This window comes from Taeniopygia guttata, chromosome 4 (assembly GCF_048771995.1).
Source record: "Taeniopygia guttata chromosome 4, bTaeGut7.mat, whole genome shotgun sequence".
Classification (NCBI taxonomy): Eukaryota; Metazoa; Chordata; class Aves; order Passeriformes; family Estrildidae; genus Taeniopygia; species Taeniopygia guttata.
Window position 1 is genome coordinate 68815420 of NC_133028.1, and position 25374 is coordinate 68840793.

The 25374-nt window shown below is 54.2% G+C and overlaps 1 protein-coding gene across 1 annotated transcript in view; it reads right to left on the minus strand.

The window, feature by feature from the left end:
• Window positions 1-1562: 1562 nt before the first annotated feature.
• Window positions 1563-25374, minus strand: part of FRAS1 (Fraser extracellular matrix complex subunit 1) — a 104029-nt gene continuing 80217 nt past the window's right edge. The window contains exons 35-73 of the mRNA XM_030272170.4: window positions 24917-25048; window positions 24520-24645; window positions 23916-24163; window positions 22624-22772; window positions 22238-22400; window positions 21403-21538; window positions 20913-21109; window positions 20425-20578; window positions 19884-20147; window positions 19580-19768; window positions 19042-19161; window positions 18440-18619; window positions 16655-16779; window positions 16022-16162; window positions 15282-15509; window positions 14877-14990; window positions 13756-13906; window positions 13131-13290; window positions 12731-12893; window positions 12258-12504; window positions 11389-11733; window positions 10990-11150; window positions 10476-10623; window positions 10174-10379; window positions 9575-9731; window positions 8841-9041; window positions 8060-8247; window positions 7613-7888; window positions 7239-7471; window positions 6795-6955; window positions 5962-6176; window positions 4786-4936; window positions 4399-4506; window positions 4166-4325; window positions 3687-3803; window positions 3422-3588; window positions 2922-3127; window positions 2603-2749; window positions 1563-2212 (exon numbers count right to left, since the gene is read on the minus strand). Coding sequence (XP_030128030.4) covers window positions 1628-2212; window positions 2603-2749; window positions 2922-3127; window positions 3422-3588; window positions 3687-3803; window positions 4166-4325; window positions 4399-4506; window positions 4786-4936; window positions 5962-6176; window positions 6795-6955; window positions 7239-7471; window positions 7613-7888; window positions 8060-8247; window positions 8841-9041; window positions 9575-9731; window positions 10174-10379; window positions 10476-10623; window positions 10990-11150; window positions 11389-11733; window positions 12258-12504; window positions 12731-12893; window positions 13131-13290; window positions 13756-13906; window positions 14877-14990; window positions 15282-15509; window positions 16022-16162; window positions 16655-16779; window positions 18440-18619; window positions 19042-19161; window positions 19580-19768; window positions 19884-20147; window positions 20425-20578; window positions 20913-21109; window positions 21403-21538; window positions 22238-22400; window positions 22624-22772; window positions 23916-24163; window positions 24520-24645; window positions 24917-25048 — 7319 coding nt within the window. The 3' untranslated portion in view covers window positions 1563-1627. The remainder of the gene's footprint in view (window positions 2213-2602; window positions 2750-2921; window positions 3128-3421; window positions 3589-3686; window positions 3804-4165; window positions 4326-4398; window positions 4507-4785; window positions 4937-5961; window positions 6177-6794; window positions 6956-7238; window positions 7472-7612; window positions 7889-8059; window positions 8248-8840; window positions 9042-9574; window positions 9732-10173; window positions 10380-10475; window positions 10624-10989; window positions 11151-11388; window positions 11734-12257; window positions 12505-12730; window positions 12894-13130; window positions 13291-13755; window positions 13907-14876; window positions 14991-15281; window positions 15510-16021; window positions 16163-16654; window positions 16780-18439; window positions 18620-19041; window positions 19162-19579; window positions 19769-19883; window positions 20148-20424; window positions 20579-20912; window positions 21110-21402; window positions 21539-22237; window positions 22401-22623; window positions 22773-23915; window positions 24164-24519; window positions 24646-24916; window positions 25049-25374) is intronic.

Here is a 25374-nt window from a genome sequence, read left to right on the forward strand (position 1 = left end):
GAGAGAGAGAGGAGGATAAAGGAGAGACGGGGAATAAGGGAGAGAGAAGCCAGAAAACTGAGAGATAGCGGGAATAAGGGGGGCTAATGGGGACAGGGAGGGGAAGAGGGGGCACAGGGGAGCAGCAGGGGAGGGTAAGGGGAGGCAGGGTCGGGATGGGCAGGGAGGATTGAGGGAGAATGAGATGGAAGAACAGAGGCAGGAGTCAGGGTTGGTAGGGGAGCAGTGGGGTACCGGGGCAGGGAGGTATGGGGAGGAGAGCTGGAGGTGGATTAGAGGGGGGTCGGGCTGAAGGAGAGAGAGAGGAGAGGAGAGAACGGGGATTTAGGTAGGAGAGGGGTAAGAGGTAGCAGGAGGAGAAAAGAGGGACAGAGGGAACCTCACCCGAGCCCCGCCTGGGGAGCCCGCACCGGCCGCACCCGGCACCTCCAAGCGCTGCCGAGCAAATGGCGCCCGCGGCGGTTTCCGGGGTTTAAATGCCCTCGGCCCCGCCCCGCGCAGGCGCTCTGGAGCCCCGCGCACCTGTGCCGGCCCCGCCCCTCACACCTGTGCCGGCCCCGAGCTGCGCACGCGCGCTGTGGCCCCGCCCCTCACACCTGTGCCCGCCCCGCCCCTCCCTGGCCCCGCCCCCGCACCGCTGTCCCGCGGCCACGCGGGGGCGCCGCGCGCGCACCGCGCTCCGTGTCCGCCAGGGGGCGCCCTGCGGGTCCCGGGCCCTCACGGCGGCTCCGGGTCCGCCCCGGGAACCGCCGCGATCCCGATCCCGCCCCGGCAGCGCCGCCCGCGGCCATCCCGGGCCGGAACCGATCCCGGGCCCGACGGGGGACAGGCGGCACCGCCCGGGACCCCCCGGCAGACCCCAGCAGTGCTCGGCCCCGGTCGCGGCCCCGCACCTCACACCTGTGCCGGCCCCGCCCCCCGTGCCGCTGTCCCGGAGCCCCGCTCGGCGCTGTGCGAGCCCCGGCCCGGGGGCTGCTCCCGGCGGGGACCGCTCGGAGCCCGGAGCGCTGCGGCGGGGCCGCGACAGGGCCGCGCGTGTGAGACCGAGTCCTGCCGGTGTCCGCTCGCGGAGCGGGGCTGCCTCTCCCCCGGCCGGCGGGTTGCGGGTCTCGGGGACGGCGGACCAAGGCCGGACTGGGGCTGAGACAGGGCTGAGGACTGGGCAAACCCAGCCTGGACTCGATGCCCCCTCCTGCTACGATGCCGGGACGAAGTCGACCGAAAGCGAGTGATGGAGCCCACAGCCGGAGCTGGGATGGGGCTTTCGGGTCCTGCCAGGTTCCGCCGTAGCGGTGGCAGATGAAGGGACAGCCCGGTCACCTCGGGTGAAGTTTTTATTTCAGCTCTCTTCCAGAGGACGCAGGGGCTGGCTGAGAACTCCCACACGCCGGGGGTCGGGGATTGTTTCCCCACACTGCTCAGCCCCCGGGGCGCGCCGGAGCAGCACCGAGAGAGGGCAGCAATGCCACGCCGCGAAGTCGCTAAGATAGGAGCAGCGGGAATTGATAGCGCCTCTCCTCGCCAGACTAAAAAAAAAAAAAAATAAAAAACACCCGCGTGGCTTTTCAGTTTGGGATTATCTTTATTTTACAGTTTATAAAAAGCTTTTCCCAACGCGAGTGCTCCGTTAAACTTCCGTGCCGTCGTGCAAATTGCTGTGGACTTTGACTTCCAAGTTCACCTGCTTCACCTTCCTGCCCTGCCCCTGGCAGACGCCGCCCAAGTCCCTCGGGGGATGAACGTTCCTGACGGTGCAACACCGGCTGCCCACGGCCTGCGGGGCGCCCCGGGGCAGCTCCACCTTGGTGTTCAAGGGATGCTCCTCGGGAGCGCCCCTGGCAGCCTCCCGCTTCCTCCGCAGCTTCCTGCACTCCCTGGCCAGGAGGCAAATCCCGCACAGCACCAGCAGCAGCAGCGTGAGGGCGGCGAAGGCGCTGCCCAGGGAAGCGCCCGCTTGGGACAGGGAGGCTGCGGCGGCAGCTTCCTCCTTCTCCAAGAGCAGCGATTTCATGTTGGTGCCGTTCTTGAGCTGGTCGCCCTCGTTGTCGTAGACGAGGGAGTCATCCAGCTCCGGCCTCCCGGCGCCCTCGGGCACGTCCCTGCGGCCGCGCTGCCAGCGGCGAGCCAGGGAGCGCTGCACTCGGGGCCCGGCCGTGCCCTCCGGGCCGATCACGTAGATCACCTGCAGGTACCACTGGTGTCCAGCTTCCACCTTTACCAAAGAGAAGGCACGGACAGAGGGAATCTTAGCGACGGCTTTTACATCAAGTGATTCTGTTAAGAGCGGGTGTGGCTTGTGGCTTGTGTCTGAGTGTCTCTCAGTGCATTTTTCTAAGCACCTGCAGTAACACTGACCACCCAGCAAGGTGTCCAGCCTTTGCCAGAAGCAGTAATTTATTAAGAAACATGAATAATAAGCTTTTAAAGAGCTTTTTTATGAGTGGTTCAGGGAAAAAAATTAAATTACCAGAATAATATCCTAATCTCCATTTCCAGTCTCAGAGTTGAATTCTGAAGGCCCAGAGCCTACAATTCACCAAGTGTTTGGGAGGTCCTGGACAGACAAGTCCGTGTTGAGCTACCAAAAGCACTGGGTACATACCTTGTAGAGAGCATCCACCTTGAGAGTAAATCCATCAACTCCAGGCATGCTGCTCACCGAGTGGAATTCAGACAGCTCAGAAGCAAAGTGGGCGTCAAAAGGCACATCGTGGAAATACTTATCCGTCACTTCCGGCTGGTTTCGGTCCTGGAAGGCAGAGAGGTGTCCTGAGGGATGCTGTCTGCTTTCCCAAGAGAGGCTGGAAGCCAGGGCACAACAGTACAAAACATCCAGCACGCTCCTTTCCTCGCCCCTTTGCAGTCAGCATCTGCTGGGTGCCAGAGAAAATCCCGAAGGGGAAGCAGGACAGAGGACTCACCAGCAGGAGGAATCGGTGTTTCAGGTACTTGTTGGGCTGGATGCAGCCGTACTGGGGCCCCTCGTTGTAGACGGTGCCCGTGGGGTCGAAGAAGGGCACGTAGCCATCCCTGCCCGTGCACAGGTAGACCTTCTCCAGCTGCAGCTTGTAAGCGGCGTTGAGGTTTTGTTCCGGGTGCCAGAGCACGCGCCCGTACAGGATTTGCCCTGGGGAGGTCGGGACAGAGAGGGGCAGGTGAAATTCCCCAACAAATGTGCCAGACCACATGTGAGTCTGTGCTGAGAAGGGTTTGGATTGTTTGGGAAGGGCTTGGGGTGCGGGAGTGACAAAACAAGGTGCCAGAGCACGCTGTTATTTTACTGGGCTGTAAAATGTTCAAAATGTCATTTGTGGCTGTGGAAGAGGCAAAGCCACATCTGGGTTTTCTCCTTTTCTCTCCAGGAAATGGAAGCTGTGAAGGGAAAAACACTGGGCACAAGCAGAAGAGAGGTAAATCCTACCCTTGGAAAAAGCCCCTTTGTAATCCATTTCTGCCAGAGACATTTCAGATTTGGTGGGGTCCATGAGAAAAACCTTCTCGTTGTTGCAGAGCTGAAACTCTGTGTTCAGGGAGTAAACAACTGGAACTGGGCGGTTTGTCTGCTGGAAGGCAATGGGGATCAAAAACCTGGAGTTGGGACAAGGAAGGAAAGAAAGGAGAGGTGAGGTTTGTGCAGCCCAAAGGGCTGGGCCTGCCCTGCTGCCATGGGGACGGGGCCTCCTTACCGCTCGGGAGCGTGAGCCGTGCAGGGCAGGGGCTTGTCTCCGGGCTCTGCCCACGGCTGCGTGGGCTGCACCGTGCAGGGGATCAGGAAGATGGTGTATTCTCCAGAGTAATCCTTCCTGGGAACAGACAGGAGGAGACCCTGCGGTCACCAAGCAGAGTTCTGAGCTCTTCACCCAGGGCAGCACCTCTCCCTTGCCCCAGCAATGTCATCCAGCTGTCCCTGAGGGACAAACGTGACCTTCTGAAATCCACTGTCACCTCTGAGGTCAGTCTAACCACAGGCTTCATTGCTGGAAGAATCCCTTTACAAGAGGCTGGGCTGATTTTTCTCTCAGCCCCGACAGCAACTCCCCACATGCTCCAGCTCTGGCCAAACTCCTGAGCATTCCACACTACTGCTGTGGCTGCTGGAGGAGTGCCAGGGAGAACGTGGTGCTGTGGGGAGCTGCTGAAGGGCACTGGGCCCCCCAGCCCTCACCTGTTGTAGGAGCTGGTTGCTCTCCAGAGCTGGTAGGGGGAGTCAAAAGTCTGAGCACTCCACAGCAGCTGCAGGTCAAATTCGATCCCTCCCAGGTGCTCGGGAGTCATCAAGGAGGACCTGACATCTGGCAGGCTGTGGTGCTCCATAACAAACAGCCCTGGGGGAGGACAAGGACTTGTTCTGCTGCCTGTGACCCCGCTTTGTGTCCCTGCCAGGATCACTGCCCTCACCTCTGAACTTGGCCTGTGTCCTGAACTCGATGACCAGCCGGCCGTCGTCGCGGATGTAGATGCGGATTATCTGCAGCCGGGCCGAGAGCACGCTGTCCGTCTGGATCCCTGCAAGGACAGGGGACATGCTCGCTCCTCAGCTGGGCTCTGCCCACCCCAGAAACCTTTGGGACATCCCCCAAAGGCAGGGTTTCCTTGGGATCACCCTCCAGTGAGCCACCTACACGCTTCCTCCGTTACCCACCGGCTACCTAAGCCCCCGTAAGCATAAAGGAAGGAATATTCCGAGTCCCCCGCTCCCTCAGGACTCTGCTGGCAGTGCAGGAGCTAAGGGGAAAACATGAAGGAGCCACTTCTTCCATAGCCCTTGGAGTGCCTCAGGCTCACCTGTCCTCCAGAGAACGGTGTCATAGAAGAAGGAGAACTCCATCTCCGTGTGGTGCTCCAGGGAAGCCCAACCCCTCGGCGCCGTCACGTAGATGTAGGACACGTAGAGAGGGACGTGGACTGTCAGGAAGGACTGGGCAGAGTCCCTTACCTGGCAATAAAACCCCCCAAAAAAAAGAGGGTTACGCACCTTCAAGTGAAGTCAGAGGTGACTCTGGGTATTCTTCACCTCAGACAAACCTGTGTTTTAATTTGGGGCATTGCTAAGGCTTGCTAGGACCATGGGACAAAGGAGCTCTGGGTGCAATTTCACCTCAAGACTCCCCTGTTTGCAAAGCTGTGAATTAAAAATGAACCATTCTGCTTGCTCAGGCCTTCCAGAGCTCTTCATTTATTATCTGCAGGGTGCAGCTGTGCTTTGCAGGCCCCGGAGAATTCAGGGAGATGTTCCAGCCTGGCTGCTGCCAGGCTCCACATGCTCCACGGGGCAGTTGTTCAGGCCAAGTAGCTTCTCTGGGCTTGTGCAAACAATTGGAGCTATAAAAGGAAACTTAATGAAGAAGTCCAGGCTGGCAGGAATTAAAAGAGATGATGCTGGTCCTAGCAATGTGACTGGGAATTTAGTGCAAGAACCGAGGGGAGATGGAGCGGGCTGCACATGGATAATGCAGCCAGGAGAGGGCGGTGAGACACTTTAAATAGAGAAAGCCGCTCATTTAGAGAGGAGCATTTCTGGCTCTTGGTCTGCCAGCCTGTTAATTAGGAAATTAATTAGAATATCCCACAGCCTCACTCTGTTGTGGAGCATGGACTGAACTGCCTTCTGCTCTGTCCTTTGCTCATTTCCATTGGCTGAGAACACGGTCAAAATTATAAAAGAGAGCCCAGCTGAGAACGTTTTGTATTTCCAGTATGGCCAAACATGAAAAAACCAAATATTTTCCTGGTGCTCTGAAGATGAAGAGAATAAAACCTGTGATACCCCCAGGAAAACAAATTAAATAAATGCACATAGCACTGTTCTCTTCCAGGTGACGGGGTGGGAGGGGGTGGGGAGAAGCCACACTCCATCTGCACAGAGCAGAGCAGCAACTACAGACAAGTGCAAAGCAGAGCTGTGCCTGAGAACTGAGAGGGATCTGGGATAGGTGGGAGAGCTCAGCACGGGCCTCTCACCTGGAAGTCAGCGGTGACAGAGCCTCCACAGACGTCGATTAATTCGGTCATGTCGTAAAAGGCGTCGAAGGTCCAGATGCAGCTCTTGAGGTTGAGGTGCTGGTACAGCTGGATGCTCTTGGGCTCCCTCACCGTGGGGTCCAGCTGGTAGGGGCGGTCGTAGCCCGGGCCCAGCACGGAGCTGTCCTGGGTCACCTCGTCCAGGAACCCTGCCTCTGAGGGACAGAAACCAGGACACTGATCCCTCACGATTCCTAACAGCCCCAGGCCAAGCGTCCAGGTCTTGCTTCTCTCTTGAATCACAGGGGAAAATGCTACAGGAATAGGGCATCCTAAAAATCAAACTTAGGGACCTACCAATTCAAAGCTGAAGTTAACCTTTAAGAAATGAGGAACCAGTTGAGTATGGAATTATCAGAATGAAGTACAAGATCCTGCCTGGATCTACATGGACTTCATTCCCTGGAGTATCAGAGACACAATCTGCCTGTTTCTTTTCAGCTCTGACAATTCCTTCAGCAGTGAATTGATTTTTTGGCCTCATGGGAGACCTCAGTGACCCAGCCCTGCAGATCCCTCTCTACCCAGGTAGGTGTCACAAGAACAATTTGAAAAGCAGAAAATCACCAGCACAATGTAAGCCTAAACCTCAAACATTCCCATGCCTGGAATCCCACCTCCAATGGGGCAACTCTGGTCACTGCTGTTAGACCAGGAAGATTCATTGCTATTTACATCATGTCAAAAGAGCCCAGAGGAAGACAAAGCCTCCCTCTCCACATTTCTTTCCAGGCTCCCACGTTCAGGAAGCAGAGGCTGGCCTTGAAGGTTACCTGAGATGCCTCTGAGGTCCCTGACAGTGACCAGGTTGGAGCAGACGTGCTGGTGCCTGTAGATGGACTCGGAGAGGAGGAAATGAAGGTTGTGCAGCGGCAGCGTGGAGATGAGGGGCAGCATCCCATCCTGGTGGGGGATCTGCACCGAGATGTGGATCCTGGAACAAGCAGCACATGAGACAGCAGAACAGAGCAGCCTGGCAGGCACAGGATCCCCACAGCAGCACAGCCTTAAGCTGTCCCCAAAACTCCCCGTTGCAGAGGGGAAGGGCACCCCCTCAGCTGAGCAGAGTGTGAGAAGAGAGTGGGGCAGGAACCCAAGCGGCCTATGCTGCAGGAGGGATGTGGTTTCACACACACATCATGCTCGTGAGCCCGGGCACCTCTGTAAGCCCAGGGGGGCTGGGGAAGGGCTGCACCCCCACTTCTCCAGCCTCACACCTGTTGGGATGCTCCTTGTGCTTCACATCCAGGTACTTGAGCGTGGCAATGAAGGACTGTGCCTGGAACCCTCGGGCCGTGCCCGCCACCACAGGCGTGTGACAGATGGCACTGTCTGTGCCGATGGTCACCACGTTGCTCCTCAGGGGGGTCCCCACGTGGCCGGCCTTGTCCACAGCCTTGGCCACGCAGCGCACGTGGAACCGCCGGCTGAAGTAGATGCTGTCCAGCACCTGAGGGAACGAGGAGGGGGAAACCACTGGTGCTTCCAGCAGGCTTAAGGGAAAACAGCACTCAGTTTTCTAAACCCAAACACCCACGCCTCACAGCAAGTCCCAGATCCAGGGAGATCTGAGGCTGGGATCTCTGTGTACCTTGTGGTTGACGCTGGTGAAGGGAGTGTTGTCCGTGATGGTCTCGAAAGGCGACCGGGCTCCGTTCCCGTCCGTGGGGGCGGCCACTTCCCAGCTGAACTGTATGGAAGACTGGTTGATGCCGGCCTCGCCGCAGCGCTCCTTCATCAGGGCGTACTTGGGGAAGTGAGGGTCACAGGGGGTGACACAGATGAGGGGGTAGCCTGGGGAGGGGGATTTCTTAGCACCCTCCTTGGTCACTTCTTCCACGCGGTCATAGTCAGCCAGGGTGACCACCTGTGTGGAGGCAAGAGGGCAGCACTCAGCTGGGGCTGGGGGAGAGGGTGGAAAAGGCCATCCTTCCCTCACACGTGGTCACTGCAGCTCTACATTTTATTTCCAAAACCCCTCTGCAGTTTCCAGGCTGTACTTGAAGTTTGCAGTCTGTACTAAATCATATCCACTCACCACGGGAGGTGCTGGGAGAATCAGGCTCCCTGCTGCCTCCTGATCCAAAATAGTCACTGTGGCAGTGCTGATGTCTCCAAGAACTGCTTCCACCGGATCATCTGGGCCCAGCACCAGAGAAAAGGACTCGTGCCATTCCCGGTCTTCGTTGGACATGATCTCCACCTTGAACATGATGTGGGCCACACCTGTAGGAGCGAGTGCAAGAAAAACAGAGGGAAATTGATTCATCATCAGAGACTGCTCTGAAGTTCTCATCCAAACCCTGCACAGCTGCTCTAGGCTGTGACCATGGAGACATTATGATAAAATACACATTATAAATTTTATTTCCACTCATTGCTGCTAATAATTTACCCAGAGGAGTCTACTATAAACATAAAACTCCAGCTATGACAACTGATCCATCGATCTGGTGATAGATTTATTAGCAGATGCTGTCTGAGGATTAAAAATGACTGTCTTGTATTAGCTGTCTGGAGGAAAAATCTGGGATGCAAAGCACATTCCCATCCCTCCTGTCCTCTAGACCAGTGTACAGAGCTGTTTGGTGAGGGCTTCTTGGTCCAGCAACACGGTCTGAGGTGCTCACAGCCCTATATACCCTGGGGAGGACTTCACTCTGCCAGGCACCCATGCTTCTTTCTCTGGTCCGATCACCCTTCGTTTAACACATCAGCTACAGGTACAGCCAACTTCCTGCGAAAAGTGGCTTTTCCCAAATTCCCTGGATGTTCTGGCCACAGCCCCACCTCTAACGCAGCCCAGGAGGCCCCTTTACCTGGGCTGAACTTGAGCATGCGGCTCTTGGGGTAGTAATCCAGGCTGGCCTGCGCGGAGCCGTCGCGGGTGCTGCAGCGCACCTTGGAGGTCCTGTTGCGGTCGCCGCGGCGCAGCACCGGGATGGCCAACACGGCCACCGCCTCGGGGCCCGCCGGCTCCCGCACCTGGTACGCCGCCTCCTCGAACTCGATGGTGGGAGCTGCAGGGACAGCAGTGAGGGAAGAGCCCCGGCTTTGCACCCTTGATGGTTCAGCTCAGCTCCTTTCAGACCCATCCACGCGCCGCCGGGGCAAGGGGCTCCTCAAAGGCTTGGGTGGGACTTAGGGTAAAAGCTAACGAGGGTGTTGGTCTACAGAGGATGGCATCCCATCCCTGCCTCCCACACACCCCCAAATCCCTGCCATGTGCTGGTGCTCCAGCCCCTGCTGGCTGTCACGCCACAGGGACCTGGCATCCCTCTTCCCCCCTACAGATCTCTCCAGGTTGTGATGCTGTGGAGGGAGAGGAACATCTCCCAAGGGAAGCACAGCAACTCCAGCTGCAAGGGAACGGGAAACAGGAGAGGTGGTAGGCCCAAACACTCTTATCCAACCTCCCCCTTCAGCCCAGCCCAGTGCACACCGGTGGCCTGCACACGGGGCTGTGACCGTGGCACCGAAGGCATCCACGTTGATGGGACTGTGCTGACTCCCTGGGAGCCCCCAGACATCCCTGCTGAGCAGCCTCACTCACCATCTTCGTCGTTGGTGACAGTTATGGTTGCCATGTCCATCTTCCCAATCCTAGCTCCACTCCAATGGTTTCCAAGGGGGCTTCCCAGATAGACCTGGAACTGCTCTTCTGGTTCGAAGGCAGAGTCGTCACTGATGTGAACACTGCAGTTCTTCACCTAAAGCCAAGTGAAGAGGAGAAAGCAGCAAACACCGATGAATCTGATAAAGCCACATAAAGGCCAGGCTGCACTTCCCTATCCAGGGTTGCACTTCAGAGTGCTGTCCATCCTGGAAGAAACCCTTCTAGTTTCAGGGCTGCTCCTTCAGTGTGGACAAACCACGCTATTACATGATTAGACACAGCAGCAAAAGCATGTCCTTCACAAACCCTCTGTACAACAATCCCGAGTGATCCTGATGCATCAGATTTGCATTTCACAATTTAACCAGCTCCATCATGAAACACCCACCCCTTCTGAGGGGGTCACATTGCCAGGACAAGAATTTGAAAGCAGCCTGGACCAGTCTGCCAGCTTCCTCTGATGACAGAGGGCCGAGGAGATGCAAACCTCTCCCAGCACCGGTTCTTCGCTCCCCCACGAGGCAGGTCCAGCTCACCTTCTCCCCTTTGAGGAAAGTGATGCGAGACTCCTCTGCGTCCCTCCTCTCCGTGAAGTCCTCCATGACCTGTGCTGTCTGGCTCCGGGTGTAGCACCTGACAGAGGACTCGTAGCTCAGGTCCCCCGTGCGGAAGATGGGGATGTGCAGGGTCCCCTCCTTCTCCTTGGCCGTGTAGGTGTCCTTGGTGAACTGCATGCTGGGCACTGCAGGGGGGCAGAGACGGAGCCAAGCAGTGCTGGGGACACACAGGGAGCCAAGGGGCAGGAAGGGAGCAGACACAGCTGCCAGGGATAACTGACCGTCTTGGAAGATGTCATTAATGGCCACGATGGCTTGGAACGGCTTCGCCAGCTCGGCTCCGTGGGGGGAGCTGAGGTAAACAACAAATGTCTCCAGCCCTTCTATCACTGGGTACTGAGCATCATCCAGGATTGTCAGGGGGCAGAACTGGGAAGGAAAGGGGAATTCCTGCTGTTAGATGTACAAAGCTTTCCTCCTTCCCAGCACTCACATTTGGGAGTCTAGCGTAAAGCCATTACGATGATGTTTTCTGAATCCATTAATCAATGTAGAGAATGTTCTACATAAACCCAGCATATCATTTCAGAGAACAGGCAGCCATCCTTGTCCTGGAGAGGTGGCATGACCAAATCTCTCCAGGCTGGAGAGCTGATGGGACAGGAGTCTGTACCTAGCAGAATCATTAACAGTTCTCAAGTGGCCTGAGAGGATTGTCAAAACAAATGGCACAGAAACAGAAGACAAGTGTCACCATGCAAAGCAGACTCAGCAGGAGTCCAAGTGGCCCCTCACCTCTTCTGTCTTGCCTGGCCTGAACTCTATTTTCCTGGAGCTGGGGACATAATCAACTCCTGGGCTGGCTGAGGGCGGGTCTGATGTCCGAGTGGCACACCACACCGACATGGGCGTGGAGAGGTCAGGTCCCTGCCGGAGCACTGGGATCTCAATGTGTCCTGCAGCCCCAGACGCACATGAGAGAGAACAAACTGAGAGAGCAGCCGTGTTCCACAAACCCCCCTCCTTCCCTTCAGCACTGCTCCTGCCCCCAGCCTCCCCCTCGGCACAGAGAGAACCACAGAGCCCCTCAGCACATCTTTGAAGTTGTGCTGTGCCCTGAACCACTCCTTCTGACACCTCTTTGTGGTGAAAGCTTCCACAGGGAGCATCCCAACACGGCTCCCTGCTCCTCACCCGCAGCCTCGCTGACAGTAAAGGTGGCATTCCCCAGGAACACCGTGGAGGCGTCGTTGGGACCGACGATGACCACGTTGGCTGAAGCCCGGCTGCCAAGGCGGGCGTTGTCCGAGGCGTCGGCCAGCACCACCTCAAACTCCTCTTCCTCTTCATATTCGCTGTCATCGACCAGCGTGACATCACAGGTCACCACGGTGACACCCGGCCCCAAAATGAGGCGGTTCTCATCCGACAGCCCCCGGGACTTGAAGTCGGAGCCGGATTCCAGCATGTAAAGGCTGCTGCCTCTGGCTGATTTGGGGATGGTGTAGCAGATGGCAGACACAGTGCTGCTGGCATCCCCTAGGAAGCAACAGGAAAACCCCATAGTTCTGGGGAATCACTTTTCATCTACTTGGTGGAGACACTGTTCACTGAAATAATAAAGCAGCGCTTGGAAAAGAGGATGAGGAGTGAAATGCTGAACTTGCATAGCAGCTGGCTTAGATATGACTTCCAGGCATGCTCCTAACCCACACTCAAGAAACTGGTGGCACTTGCCTGTTAGAGAACAGACAGCCCACTGACAGGGTCCACATAAAACACTGTCTACATCACAGAGAAGCAGCCAATACACAGGTTTGCTCCTGCTTGTGCCAGGAGTTGAAACAAATCCAAACCAAAAAGCTTTAACGGCAGAGACAGGAAAGGTTAAAACAATAAACAACGATGCCCCATGTGTTGCTTGCCATTGCAGTTGTGCGCAGAACCTCTTCCAAAACATCAGAGAAGGCCCCAAAACCATAAGCAGGCAAAGCCCAGGGGTTCCCGCTCTGCACGTGTCCCTCCCACGGGGCTCAGCACGTCGTGCTGCCCACCCCACCCACCTTTCCTTTGCACAGGAGCCGAGAGGAAGCCGGCGCTCTCGCTGACGTGGAACGTGCTCCTGTCGAACTGCAGCGTGGGCTCGTCCTCGGGGTCCGCGATGGTGACGGTGGCCCGGGTGACGTTGCCCAGCAGGGCGTAGGCCGGCATGCTGAGCTCCACAGAAAAGCTCTCCGTGCCCTCAAACACGTCGTCGTCGTTGATGGCGATGGTGCAGGCCTTGGTGTCCTCCCGCTCCTCGAACTGCACCTGGAAGGCAGCAAGCCGGCTGCTGTCCTTGGACTGCGGCCTGGAGCTCCCTGTCCTTCCTGTCTCACCCTGCTCTGAGGTGCTCCCTCTTCCAACAGCAAATAACCACCTGACTTTACTAACAGAATACACCCTCCTTAGTATTTTTGTCACTTTTCTCCCATTCTTTCCCCCAGGTTTTGTGGCAGGCATGGTCAGGCCGTCCCTTTGCTGTGTGCCCACCCACCTGCCCCGCATACTCCACGTAGTCCTGCTCTCCGGGCCGTGCTCCAGCTCCAGCGGCGGCTGTTCCCTGCTCGGTGCGGCACAGGACGATGCTGTACTGGTTGAGGTTCCCCACCCGCCTCACGGTGATGCTCACGGAGCCAGCGCTCTCCCGGACCTTGTAGCTGGAAAGGGACCAGGCACACACAAAGAGCAGGCTGGGGAGCAAACCCCACGTGTTTGTGTGACACTGAGCACCACGCGCTCAGGGCGAGTGCGGCCTCCGTGGAAAATCCGAGGCTGCTCCATGGTTCAGCCTGGCAGGCCCCTCTCCTCACTGGCAGAATTTCCTTCCCACATTGTAGGGATCTCAGGTAAGAGCCCAGCTGCCAGCCAAGTGCTGTGACCCTCGTGGCACTTACCTGGTGTGCGTGAAGCTGAGGAGGGACCACTGGACATGGAAGACGTTGCCACTGACCACGTTGGGTTTGCCGTCCTTCACCAGGAACTGGAAGCTGTCTGTGGTCTCCTGAACCTTCTCCTCGTGCATCACGTACCGAATGAAGCCCTGGTTCACATCCTCTGCCAGGAGGGAAACTCCAGTCAGTCAAAACAGGAATCCAAAGGCAGCTTTGTAGATGAGCAGTGTGGATCTGCATGGCCGCAGGGATCGAGGATCCCCGTGGCACAGGAAGCAGTTACCCCCTCAGCCCTACAAGAGTGACCTTCCCCCACACTGCTGACTCTACACCTCTGCCAGACTGTGATGATCAGATGCACTTGCAAGATCTACAGCCCCTCTTTACTGCCCCAAGTCACATCTCCAGCTCTAACAAGCCTGGAGAACCTGGGACAACCTACAGGACACGGGTCGGTACGTCTAAAAATTATAGGATTTCTGCAACTGACAGCAAAGTTCAACGCTTATTTTCCACACTCTTTGGAGATCTGCCCCTTGTCTTCTCCCCTCCCACCTATTTTTCCCTTATTTTAACAAACTGAATCAACTGATGGAAAAAAGCAGCAGGGCACAGCCCAGCTCCATACCTTGTGTAAAGGTGGTCACAGCTGTCCCTGGCTTCAGCTTGTTCTCCACATGACCATTTCTGGGACCGGTTGTTATCTCATAGATCAGCTGTTTGTCATCTGTGTCAGGATCTGTCGTCAGTAATTCCTTCTTAGTGATGAGATTGGTGGCCTGGATTAAAGCCAAACCAAGGGAGTAAAACTGAAGCTCCAGCAGTGCAAGTCTGGCTGACTGTTCATTCAAAAAGCCCACCCATCCCTCTGTCAGAACAGCTCTCCATGAGGGAAAATCTAGGGATGTGAAAGTACAGAGCAGCTTTGAACAGAGATATCCCACGATGTGTTTGACAACACAAGAAGGATTCATATTTTGCCTCACATCTGGTTAGTTTAATTAAAAAGACAAATGTGGCTCAAAGAAAAGCAAATTCCAAAGCAGCTGCCCAGCCTTATTTAGCTGGGGCTAAAAGCTAGGACAACTCATTGGGTGTCATTTAGACACCTCTATTCCATGAGCTGCGCTGATGCTCAGGTGAGGCCCTGCTTGGCAAAAAAAAAATCTCAGACTGAAGGACTCAGTCAAGACTGTTCACACAGCTCTGCTGAGCCACCATGAGAGCCTCTTTCAAATGCCCTCACAGGGATCTGATTCAGTTCCACCACACTTTGCTTTCTCTTCAAAAACAAAATGTTTTTAACAGCAGGAGAAAGAGAGAAAATGGCTGCTCGAGGCTGCAGGAGTGCTTTTCCTGAGGTGAGGAGTTTGAGCTGAGATAGCCATTTCTTAATACAATTCCTTACTACAGCATCTTCCACTCATTTTTTTTCTGGGAAGAACCAAAGTGTTTCTTTACAGTTAATGCTGGCTCCTCAAAAACAAGCCAAGAGTTTCCTGGGGTTCTGTGTGGACTTCAGCACAACAAAGGCATGTTACAGCAAGAAGTCCCTGCACCATATACTTGGGAAGCCACATATCTCTGCCACGGCTGCTACAGCACATCATCAAGCCATCTCCACCATCAGCAAAGCTAAAAATGTACCCTGGGGTGGGTATTTTCCCTCAGAAAAACAGAAGTGAAGGATGAGGATGTTTTCCTGAGAAGCCTGAGAAGCAGCCCAGGCTGAGGCCAGGCAGGTGTTACCTTGCCATCTGTGTACTCCAGCCACTGCAGGCCCAGGTTGGTGACAACCCTGGGTGTCCCATCATCCACAGGGAGAATGTCCACCTGGAAGCGCTGCGGTGCTGCGGTCACGACCTGACAGCGGTTCAGAGAGATGGGGGTTACTCTGGGAGTCAGAGCCCCTGGGAGTCACAGCCCACCCACCAAGTTACCAGCTCGGCTCCCTTCAGCTCTGCTGCATCCCAGGCCCTGGGGTGAGTTTGCACACTCAGAGGGCAGGGAGGGAACGGAGCAAAGGCATCACACAACGGAGACCACTCAACCCTTGCCTTCAGGGCAGCCACAGCAGCTCAGCCCCCCCTGCACTGAGAGGAGGCAGCTCCCTACAGGCTCACAAGCCCCCTGCCATCCCTCCTTCCCCCTGACCTTCCTCCCGCCCTCCTGCACCACGAAGAGGGGGTTGGTGCCGTCGGACACGGTGAAGGTGAAGCGGTCCCTGAGCGCGCCGCTGCCGTCGTGGCTGTAGCTGATGAGGTTCTGGTAGATGTCACCCATGGTGAAGGTGCTGGTCTGGAGGGGACGCTGCCCAGGGCCGCCGCGCTCGATCAGCCCGTGCCGGGGCGGCTGCACCACCCTGAACGTGATGGACTCCACCTGTGCCCGGACAGGGAGGGGCAAGGCTGGGGACACCACCTCAGGGCCAGGCCAGCACATTCCTGGTTCCCCCTGAGCCCTGCCCTGCCCTTATCCCTCTCCCTACACAGCAAGGCACATCCCACCAAAGCCCTGGTTCAGCTGGCCTGAGACAGCTCCCACCCCTGTGACAGCTCCATGAACACCAGAGCAGCCCCCAGCCCTGCAGCCATTCTGGGCAATGTGTCCCTTGCCAACTTCTGCCACAGCGGAAGCGGCAAAAACCTTTGGGGCAGGATTTTGGCTCAGGCAGCCAGATCTGTTGCTGCAGGGAAAGTAGCAGTGAGGTAGAGCCAGTATTAGACAGCTCAGCCTCTGGCCAGACCCAGCAAGAAGAGGAAGTGCCATTTTCATCCATGCTAAGCATAAGCTCAGCGTCAAGGCCCTAAGTCTTTAAACACAAGCCCATTTTCCCAACAGCCCAGATGTGCAGCAGAAGAGGGGAGGGAGGAGGCCAGGGGGTCCTGCCTTACCTCTGTGTCAGCATCTGTTGCTTTGAGCTCAAACTCGGTGATGGTTTTTCTCACCCCTTCCTGAACCATCATCCCAAAGATTTGCACCACGGGTAAGGAATCATCCACGGGGTTTATGGTGATGTCAAATGTCTGGCTCACCTGGACAGGGGGAAAAGCCTCGCTTGATGAATTCAGCCTTCCAAGAATGTGACTTCATCACAAGAGCACAGCCATCCCCAGTTTGGGTCATTTCATTTCAGCCTTGTCTGGTGAGTAAATCTGAGCTGCTAAGCCCAGATCACATGAACGTGATCTTCTTTTTCCCTCCCCACTAATTAATTCTCCCTCTTTCTGTGATATTTGTGCTCTCTCCCTCTCTCACTCTGTGTTGCCCCTCTCCCTCTATGTGCAGCTATGCCTTTTCTCTTTCAGAAAGCAGCAAAAAGGCGTTTCTCCAAGGGCCCGACTGTCGTCACTGTGCAGTCAAGTGCACTGGATCAAAGCTGAGCTCCGGGAGCAGCTGGCAAGCAGCTGCAGACCAGGCACTCAGCTCTTGGTGAGCCAGTCCCACCAGCTCACATGGCAGGTGGCTCCCTGTTCCCTGCAGGGACATGGGGAATCTCACAGCAGGAGGAGGAGGCTGGGGCTGACCTCGTTTGTCCCATCAGACACAGAGAAGGTGAAGGCGTCCCTGTGCTTTTCCGTGTCACTGGTGTGGATGTACTGGATGCTGCCAGAGGCCAGGTCTGCCTGGCTGAAGGAACTAATTCTTGTCCCTGGAAACAGACAACAGAAGGGAAATGTGCAACAGAAAGAGCAAGGCAGGGGAAAACTACAGAAAGCAGGACATGTTTAGCCATAAGGACTCCGCTTTGGCTGGTTCTGATCCAAGTCAGGCTGCCTGACATGAACCTCAGCGGAGCCAGGGATTTAGCTGGCACAGAGCCTCCTAAAATCTCCTTCTCCAAAAGAAGTCCAGGCTTCTTTTGACCTCATCCTGTTGGGAGCAGACCTCCTGGGGCAGAGGGCGAGAGAAGCTGGGAGAAAAATGGTCCATGTAACACTTGGATTGTCACTGCTGGGCAGGACAAACCCAACCAAGGCATCACTGAGGATGATCTAAAGGTCTCCTGACCTCACAGCACTTTTCCAAAATGCCTTCCAAGTGTCTGTTCTCTCTGCCCCTCCTTGTACCCCTGCATTTCGTACACAGTCCCTTTTTCAGCACTGATTTATAGTGACATCTTTACAGGCCATTAGGTGGGACACAGCCACAGAAAGGTACCTGACAAGCATTTTAAAAAGCACTTGAGCTTTTTAAATCTTGTTGCTGTGTTCAACAGTTTTACTGCTGTTGTCAACAAACACCCTGACAAGAAGTTTGCCACCAATATATCACACTAAATGGCTGCTGACAAGTGCTGGCCACACTACAAAAGACACCTGGATCTGATTTAAATAAATGAGCCAAAATTGAATGATCAGCTAATATTTCTTCAGAGCTCATCAGGTGTAAATGTTTGGGTTCTCTTTTGAACATATCAGTACTCTCTTCTTAGGTTTAGGTCATTTTAATCATGATTACAACTACTTCTCAGTCTGTGACTGTGTATCCTTATTAGTCCCTTACAGACATGAAAAAGCACAGAAATCAGAATCATCATCGGATTTTAAATAACAGGAGGAATAAAGTCCTTAGTTCAAGTCTCCAAAGTACAAGATTCACTGGTTAGTTTGCAATTTAGACAAGAACAGTGCATGTTTTTAATTTACTCTCAGCAATGAGTTATTATAACTCATTTATTATACCTGCCCTTTCAACACATTTTTGGTGGAAAGATGAGGCAAACCACACACTCAAACTGAGCTGTAGAGGTACTGTCTGCATCTTGAAAACACACAGCAGATATTTCCACTTTCCTCTCATGTTAATGAGAAATCTAAAGCTAAGAAGAAATATAATCTTAGATGAATATAATAAAATCAGAAGAGCGTATAATGTGACACCACAGATTTAGATTAATTCATCAGAGAGGGGCAGCACACTCACAGTGTCAGCAGGCATGAAAGGCAGCTCTGAAATTCAGATCACATGTGCAGGACAAGTAATCTGTTCACCAAGATGGGCTGTTTCCAAGGACATTAAGGGATGGATTCTTTGGGGCACTGTGCTGTTCACAGCAATGGCCAAAGGTTTTCCTGTCATGCAGAAGCAGCAGTAGGGCCATAAACTCGCATAAATCCTCAGCTGGGATTATTGGGCTGTTCTGCTTCCACTCCATTCCCCAGCCCTCTGGGCTAATGGCCCTTTGATTTCTAACAGGAATGGGAATTCTGTGCTGCTGCCCCTGGGCACGTTTTTCCTGTAGTGAAGGTTTAGGGCTCAGCAGTCTCCAGTGTTTTGCTGCTCCGAGGGCCCAGTACCTCCCTGCTCACCTGGGGAGGCCACGTGCTCCAGGTGGCCCAGCTGTGGCTGCCGGGTGACCTTGTACTGCAGCTGGGAGGCCTCGCTCTCCTGGTCAGTGGCCGAGAGCTGGAGGCTCGTGATGGCCTTCGCCGAGTTCTCATCCAACACCAGCCCCTTGTTGGTGATGATGGAGGGGGCAAATCTGTCCTCTAGAAGGGGTAAACACAAAGCTGAGTTAGGAGACAGTCACACTCCTTCCCTCGGGTACTTGTGCTCAACCAAAACACAACACACACACAAACATTTTGGCAATTCCAAACCAGGAACTTTGGGCCATCCCATTAATCAGGGATGGTAACATTATGATGTCCTAAAGACAATCTAAACAGCATGAAGACATTAAGGGGCATTTTTCACCCTTTCCAGTGAGTTTGTCAGAAGCCAAAGAATGAACCCTTGCATCTGCAAAATCTCCCCATACCCCTCACTTCAAAGGCCTTTGAACTGACGGCGCATCAAAACTGCATCTCAAAAATTACTTTTTGCCTTGTTGTTGGCAAGTAGGATGGGAATCTGTGGGCAGGTCTGAGCTCTGCAGCAAAGAAAACACAACTTCAGCACTGCTTCTTACCCATGACATGGATGTGAAAAACTTGGTCCATCAGTTTGTTGCCATCTGCATCCATCACATCAAAGGTGAAGGGGAAGTTTCCACCGGGATCCCCTTTCCCGTGGCTGTACACCACATGCCCTGGGGAGAGGGAGAGCAGAAAAGAGATGCTTTATTACAGGCTGCAGCACTTAATTCTTAATTTGGAAGCAGGCTGGCACCATCAGCTGAGGCACTTGGGCTTGACAGAGCTTCTGGATTTGGGTTTCATTACTTTCTCTCTTGATTCTCTTTCTCCTACTGAGAAAGACTTATTAACATATGTTTAATGATATATGGTTCTGCTCTAGCTTAACAACCTGTGCTTATTTCTTTCCCTCTCCCTTCCCTACTTTAGCTCATCGTCCCCCTCTCATGAAGATCACAGAGTTATGGACTATCTCAAACTGGAAGGGACCCATAAAGATCATCAGGTCCAACTCCCTGCTCCTCACAGGACTACCTTAAACCAGCCTTGGTTTATATACTTGCTGTGACTACTAAAATCCAGCACTCTCACCTTTGTTTATATCAGCCTGGGTGAAACTTCTCAGGGGTCCTTTGGCAGAGATCTGGACTGGACTATCAGCTGTGGTCAGCTGCAGCTGGCCCTTGCTGGGGTCCCTCCTCAGGACAAATCTGATGGCCGTGTCCCCTGAAGGTCCAGCTGCTGCTTTCAGGTGCTGAGCCGTGAGCCGAGCTGCAGATCCTGCTCCAGGGAAAGCAAACCCACAATCAGCTTCAGCCAGCCCGGCCAAGCGACTTCTTTAGGCTGGCCCATCCAGCAGCACCCAGCAATGCCTCTCTCATCCCTGTCCCCGTACCAGCTGGGAGCTGCAGGTCCCTGTTGACAGCTACCGTGGGTGGCTGCTTCCTGGGCAGCTCCATGGAGAATTCCAGCTTCCCTGCCTGTGTGTGGAGCCCGTCCGTGAGGGAGAAGCTGAACTCGTCCATCTGTGCTGCGGCCCCGCTCCGAGTGTAAACGATCAGCTCGTCCAGGACGTCCTGGTAGGTGAAGGAGGAGCCCCTGGACAGCACCCGGCCCTGCTCCAGGGCCTCCGCTGCGCTCTGCCTTCTGCGGAGCTGGCCTGGCAAACCACACAGGGATCAGCACAGCCTGCTGGGGACAGAGCCTTCCTTCACCTGACACCCTGCCTGGCGTGGGCACTGCAGGGAGATGCCACCTGCCAGCAGGGACTGGGGGAACATGCCAGGGAACGCCCCAGGGAAACACCTGCACCTGGTCCAAACTGTGCTTTATCCCACATGCCAGGCTCCCCTCTCACAGCAGGAGCTCTTTCACACAGACAGACAGACAGACAGACAGACTCCCTGTCCCTCAGCTCCCAGCCTGTCAGGACGTACCATGCTCAGGACTTTGGCTGACCACGATGACCAGCTCGCTGCTCTGGGTGTCCAAGTCCTGCAGGCTGAGGGAGGCGTTGGTAACAACCACGGCTGAGCCCCCCTGCACCCGCACAGGCTCCAGAACCATCCGAGGGGGCTCGTCGTTCTGCCGCTGCACAAAGGCACACAGCCAGAAAAAGGAACATGAACGCAGGGAAAGACCCACCTGAATGAAACACAAGCTCCCAAATGACAGCACTGGTGCTGACATCACCAGTCCCTCCAAATCTGTCCGGCCCCATGGCTGCTTCCAAGAGAGAGGAGACACCAAAACAGTAATCCCTGGGGAAGAGGCTACAATGCACAGCCGTCTTTGGGCATCAGAAGTAAATTATGTGCCTGTACCAGGTGAAGCAATCTCCCTTCAATCCCCCTTCCCACATACTAAAAAGGAATGAGTAAAGCCTTGAATAGTGTTTGTGAGAGGGTTCTGGCAGCCGGCATACCTGGATTGTGATGTTGATGCTCTGCACCTCTGACTGGCTGAAGCCATCACTCACATAGAAGCTGAAAACATCACTTGTGGGCTCAATGCTTTCATGGACACTCTGGAAGTAGTAAATGCTCTTCTCCAGGACATCTTGAAGGGAAAAGGATGCGTCTGTGGTCCCCGCAGCCTCACTCTGAGGGCCAAAGCTCTCACCTGCAAACCAGAATATCACTGGTGAAAGGATGCTCAAGTGGCTGATAAACTCAACATAAATCCAGCAGGACGGGGGGAAGAAAAGCACATTGTGAAGGCTGCAGAAGGGGGTTGCTCCTTTCTACAACTCGGCTTCTTACATCTTGGGGCCATTGAGGGAGGCAACATCTGCTGGAGTGGGCACTGGGGAAGCTGCAGTTTTAGCTGCTGTCCCCTCCATGGGATATGACAGATGTGATCTTGTTAGGAGCACAAAGCAGCCAGGAGGAAGAAGGGAGAGCCCAGCAGTTTACCTGTCCTGGTGTTCTCGATGTAGCCATACACAGGCAGAGTGACCATGGTGACCCTCAGGTCCTCCTTGGCAGCAGTATCATAGTCAGCAGTGAAGTGGTGATGAGCCAGCAGCGGGACCCTGCCCCCCTCATCCACCTGGGGAGCAACAGCAGACAACACAAATCCTTACTGAACGAGGCTGCCTCCCTGGAAGAGGCTTGCCCAGGCTCTGGAGTGCTGTCCCACCCTCCCCTAGGTCTGTTAATCAGGAATTCGGCAGGGAGGTGAGGTGGGATGGGAAGAACAAAGCCTGCCTGGCCTCCAAGAGGAGCCTGTGAGTTCTTTATCAGGGCAGGAAGGGAACTGGCAGAGTCATGGTGACCTCTTGGAAGGCAAGACCTGCATTTCTTGTTGTGGAGAGCCTTTTGAAGGCAAGGGAGGGGGAATGAACAGCTGTAAAGAAGGGAGATAACTTCCAAAGGCTTTTATAAGGTGTGTGAAATGCTCTGTGTCAGCCCAAAGCACCAGGTGTCTTCAGACTTGTCTTCTGCTCATCTCTTACACACATGCTGGTGAAATTAGGGATGAAATATCGAGTGGGGATAAATCTGACTTGCTCCACTGAAATCAAGAAGACACCCTAGGGACAAGCAGCTCCTGACTGGAAGAAATATAAACAGATGAGGTTCGGGGATGCAGATGGACTGTCAGCCTCCTCCGGCCTCCAAACGGTTTGTTCACCCTTTGCGTGGCACAAGTAACAGTACGTTTTATTCACTGACTTCCCCCCAGCCCAGGAAAACTGTTGAGCTGCTCCCATCTAAGCCAGCGCTGTCCCTGTCCCCAGCCACTCACGGTGACATGGTCAGCGAAGGCGATGAGGGCGGGCAGTGCCAGGGCAGAGGCGATGGTGACGGTGAACATCTGCCTGTCCAGCCGGTTGTTGTCGGCATCCAGCACAGAGAAGTGGAAGATGTCGGTCACGGGCTGATTGCTGGTCTCAAACGTGGTGGAGTAGCTGTGGGATCAGGACAAGGGGAGTCAGGGAGCCCCAGGCAGATCCATCCCATCCCTGCAGTTAGAGGAGAGGCAGTCCTCTTGGAAGAGAGGTGGTGCCTCTGTTCCCAACTCTCCTTCACATTCATTCCCTGAATTCTTTTAAGTAGCCCAGAGATCCCTGGGGAAAAGTCCACTGAGCTTTTAAGTGGTATGGTTTGAAGGAGAATAGTGCTCTTTGCTACCTGATTCTCTGGCTGTTGATGTCTTCCATGGTGAAATTGTAAACCTTGGAAAGCTCTTCATTGTGGGAGCCTGACATCCTTAGGAGGGTTCCATAGGCTGGCAGAGATATCAGCTGGATTCTGATCTCTGAGTCGGGAGAGTTGTTGTCCTAAGCGTGAAGAAACAAACCAAATGAAAACAGGGCAAAATTAGGCATTGCTTTGTTCCACTAAAACTGGAAGGAAGAATAAGTGTTTTATAGGGCATTTTACCTGCCTAGCTGGGTCAGACCCACAGATGAATATTAAATGAAGCTCTACTGATGATAACAGAGTCAAGAGGGATGACATTTTCAAAACATACCCCAAAATGTATTTTCATTTTCTCTCAGCTCAGCAAGGCTTTTTCTATGTCATTGTATCACATTAACACAGTCTCCCAGACATAAACCTGGTATTTTCATTTTCAAAGTACTTCACAGTGAATTAAAAACTGATTTTGTCTCTTTTCAACCACATTAAGCACAACCACACTGTGACTCAGATGTCATCTTTCTTAGAAAAGTTTTGTTAGGTGGTTGAAAAATAAAACCCAGAGCAGAAATCAACACATCCTGAGCATATGGGTCAGGAGTGAAATCTTCTTTTCCCTATCTCTGCTCTTATTCAGATTAAACCTGAACATCTCCCTCGTCAGCCTTCCACCTTAAGAGGAGGACAGGACAGATTCCAGACCTGTATCCAGACTGATTCCTTAGGGAAAAAAAAAAAAAAATCCCAGTCATCTCTCTGACAGCCAGCCTCTCTCAGCTCAGGTCTCTCCAGCCTCACACCTGTACTGCAACCTCTCCTCATCATCAGCAAGGAGTACAGAGCTTTCTTGGGACTGTCACCAGCAGGATAACTCTTGCACAGCACACAAGCCCTGGGACCAACTCAATCCACCAAGTTCTGCAGCATCTTGAGGTTGTTTACTCCTTCCCTCTTCCAATCTCCCCAAAAAAAGGTGGGTGAGGGGGCTAAAATTTTCAAGGGATTAACACTTAGCAAATCTATGTGCTTTATTAGTAAGTCTGTTTGATAGAAAAATCTGGGATTAACCAGGTTCTCATGTTTAGCGTGGCAGTTCACATCTGTCAAATGGGGATAACCTTAAATCCCTGTGGGATGAAAGAGTCTGTTATCCCTTTTCGGCAGCAGCCAAAACTTGAGCTCTCTACCCAGAATCCACGTTAACAGCAGAGGGGTGTGTGGGGGATAAGGAAATGGAGCCTGGAAGCATTCCCTGGGCTTAGGAACAGATGAAAACCCACCGTGTAAGCGAGGTGCTGTCGGGAGAGGGTCACAGAGCTTTTGCTGGCCACGGTGACGGCCAGCAAGCAGCCCGGGGCCAGCTGTGGGCCGTGGGTGTCCAGCTGGGACACATCCACCCTCAGCACCGTGGTGACTGTGGTGACACCATCGGTGACAGAGATTTCCATGCTGTCCTCTGCTGCTGCTGAGCCATCGTGCACATACTGCAGAGCGTTCCGGGTGACGTCCTCGTAGGTGAAGCTGTCACCTGCCCAGGGAGCAGATACACGAGTCAGAAAGACTCTGCTCAGAGCAGGAATCCAACTCAAATTACCTCAATCAAGAACTAAACTGGCATTTAATCCCATCCTGCCGGGGCTCTAAGTTATGAGGACAATCATTAAGTAGCTGGCAGGGCAGAGGAAAAGCTGTGACCTTCCCAGTTCCAGCAACTCCTCCTGATTCTCAAGGAGGGCACCAACTCTCCTATTCTTCCCTGAGCTCACAGCTAGATAAGGCTTCCCTGTGGATGCATCCTGATCTGCCAGGGGCATCTGTCTCCTCCTGCTCACCTAAACCAGCTAGGTTGATCCCCCTCTGCACCGAGGGAAACTCTCCACTCACCTGCTCTCATGAGCTCCTGCACATCTGCGCTGTACTTGAGCACAATGCCATGATGGGGAGGTTTCACCAGCTCAAAGAAAAGACCCTCAGGAGCTGTATCTGTGTCACTTACAGCCAACTGGATCCCTGTGCCAGGGAAGGAGAGCATAGCTTGTGTGAATGGAACAAAAAAAAAAAACCCCACGTAATTCAGTCAGTACAAGAAAAGTAAATAATTCTGGAGCTGCCCTAGCCCAAGAGCTGCGAGTTCCATGGAAAGAGTTTGTCCCCTGATGATGCTCAGGCTGTATCAGGGAATTCTCTCCTAGAGTGGCTCTCAAGTGGCCCCCAAGCAAGTGAAGCTGGGCCTCCTGGCAGTGAGCTGAGCCCCACACCGTGCCCCATGCACCCCACTCACCGATGGTGGCTCTGCCCCCCTGGCTGACCTCCAGGAAGGGAGCTGCGATCTGGAAGACCGGAGGCTGCTGCTCAGCGGAGAGCAGGTGGATGACAAACACCATCTCCGGGCTCGTGTGCTCCCCACCAGACACTAGGCACAGACAGAAACCATGCCTGAGTGCAGGGATGGGTTTGCAGGGACCCTTCACATGGGAAATTCACCTGTCTGTACAAAAATCACCATCCCACATCACTGGCTCATCTCCTGCCTTTGTCTGTGGGCATACACACACACTTCACACAGGTCAAGAACATTTCTCTCTGCCCCTAGCTCAGAACATGGACTTCTCCTCGTTGGTGGAAGCCAGAAAGCACACGGAAACAGAAGGATGTGTTAAACAAGCAAGCAGCTTATCTGTGGCAATTTAATTGCAGAAACGTCTCCACGCTGTATTAAAAAAAAATGAGAGCGTAAAA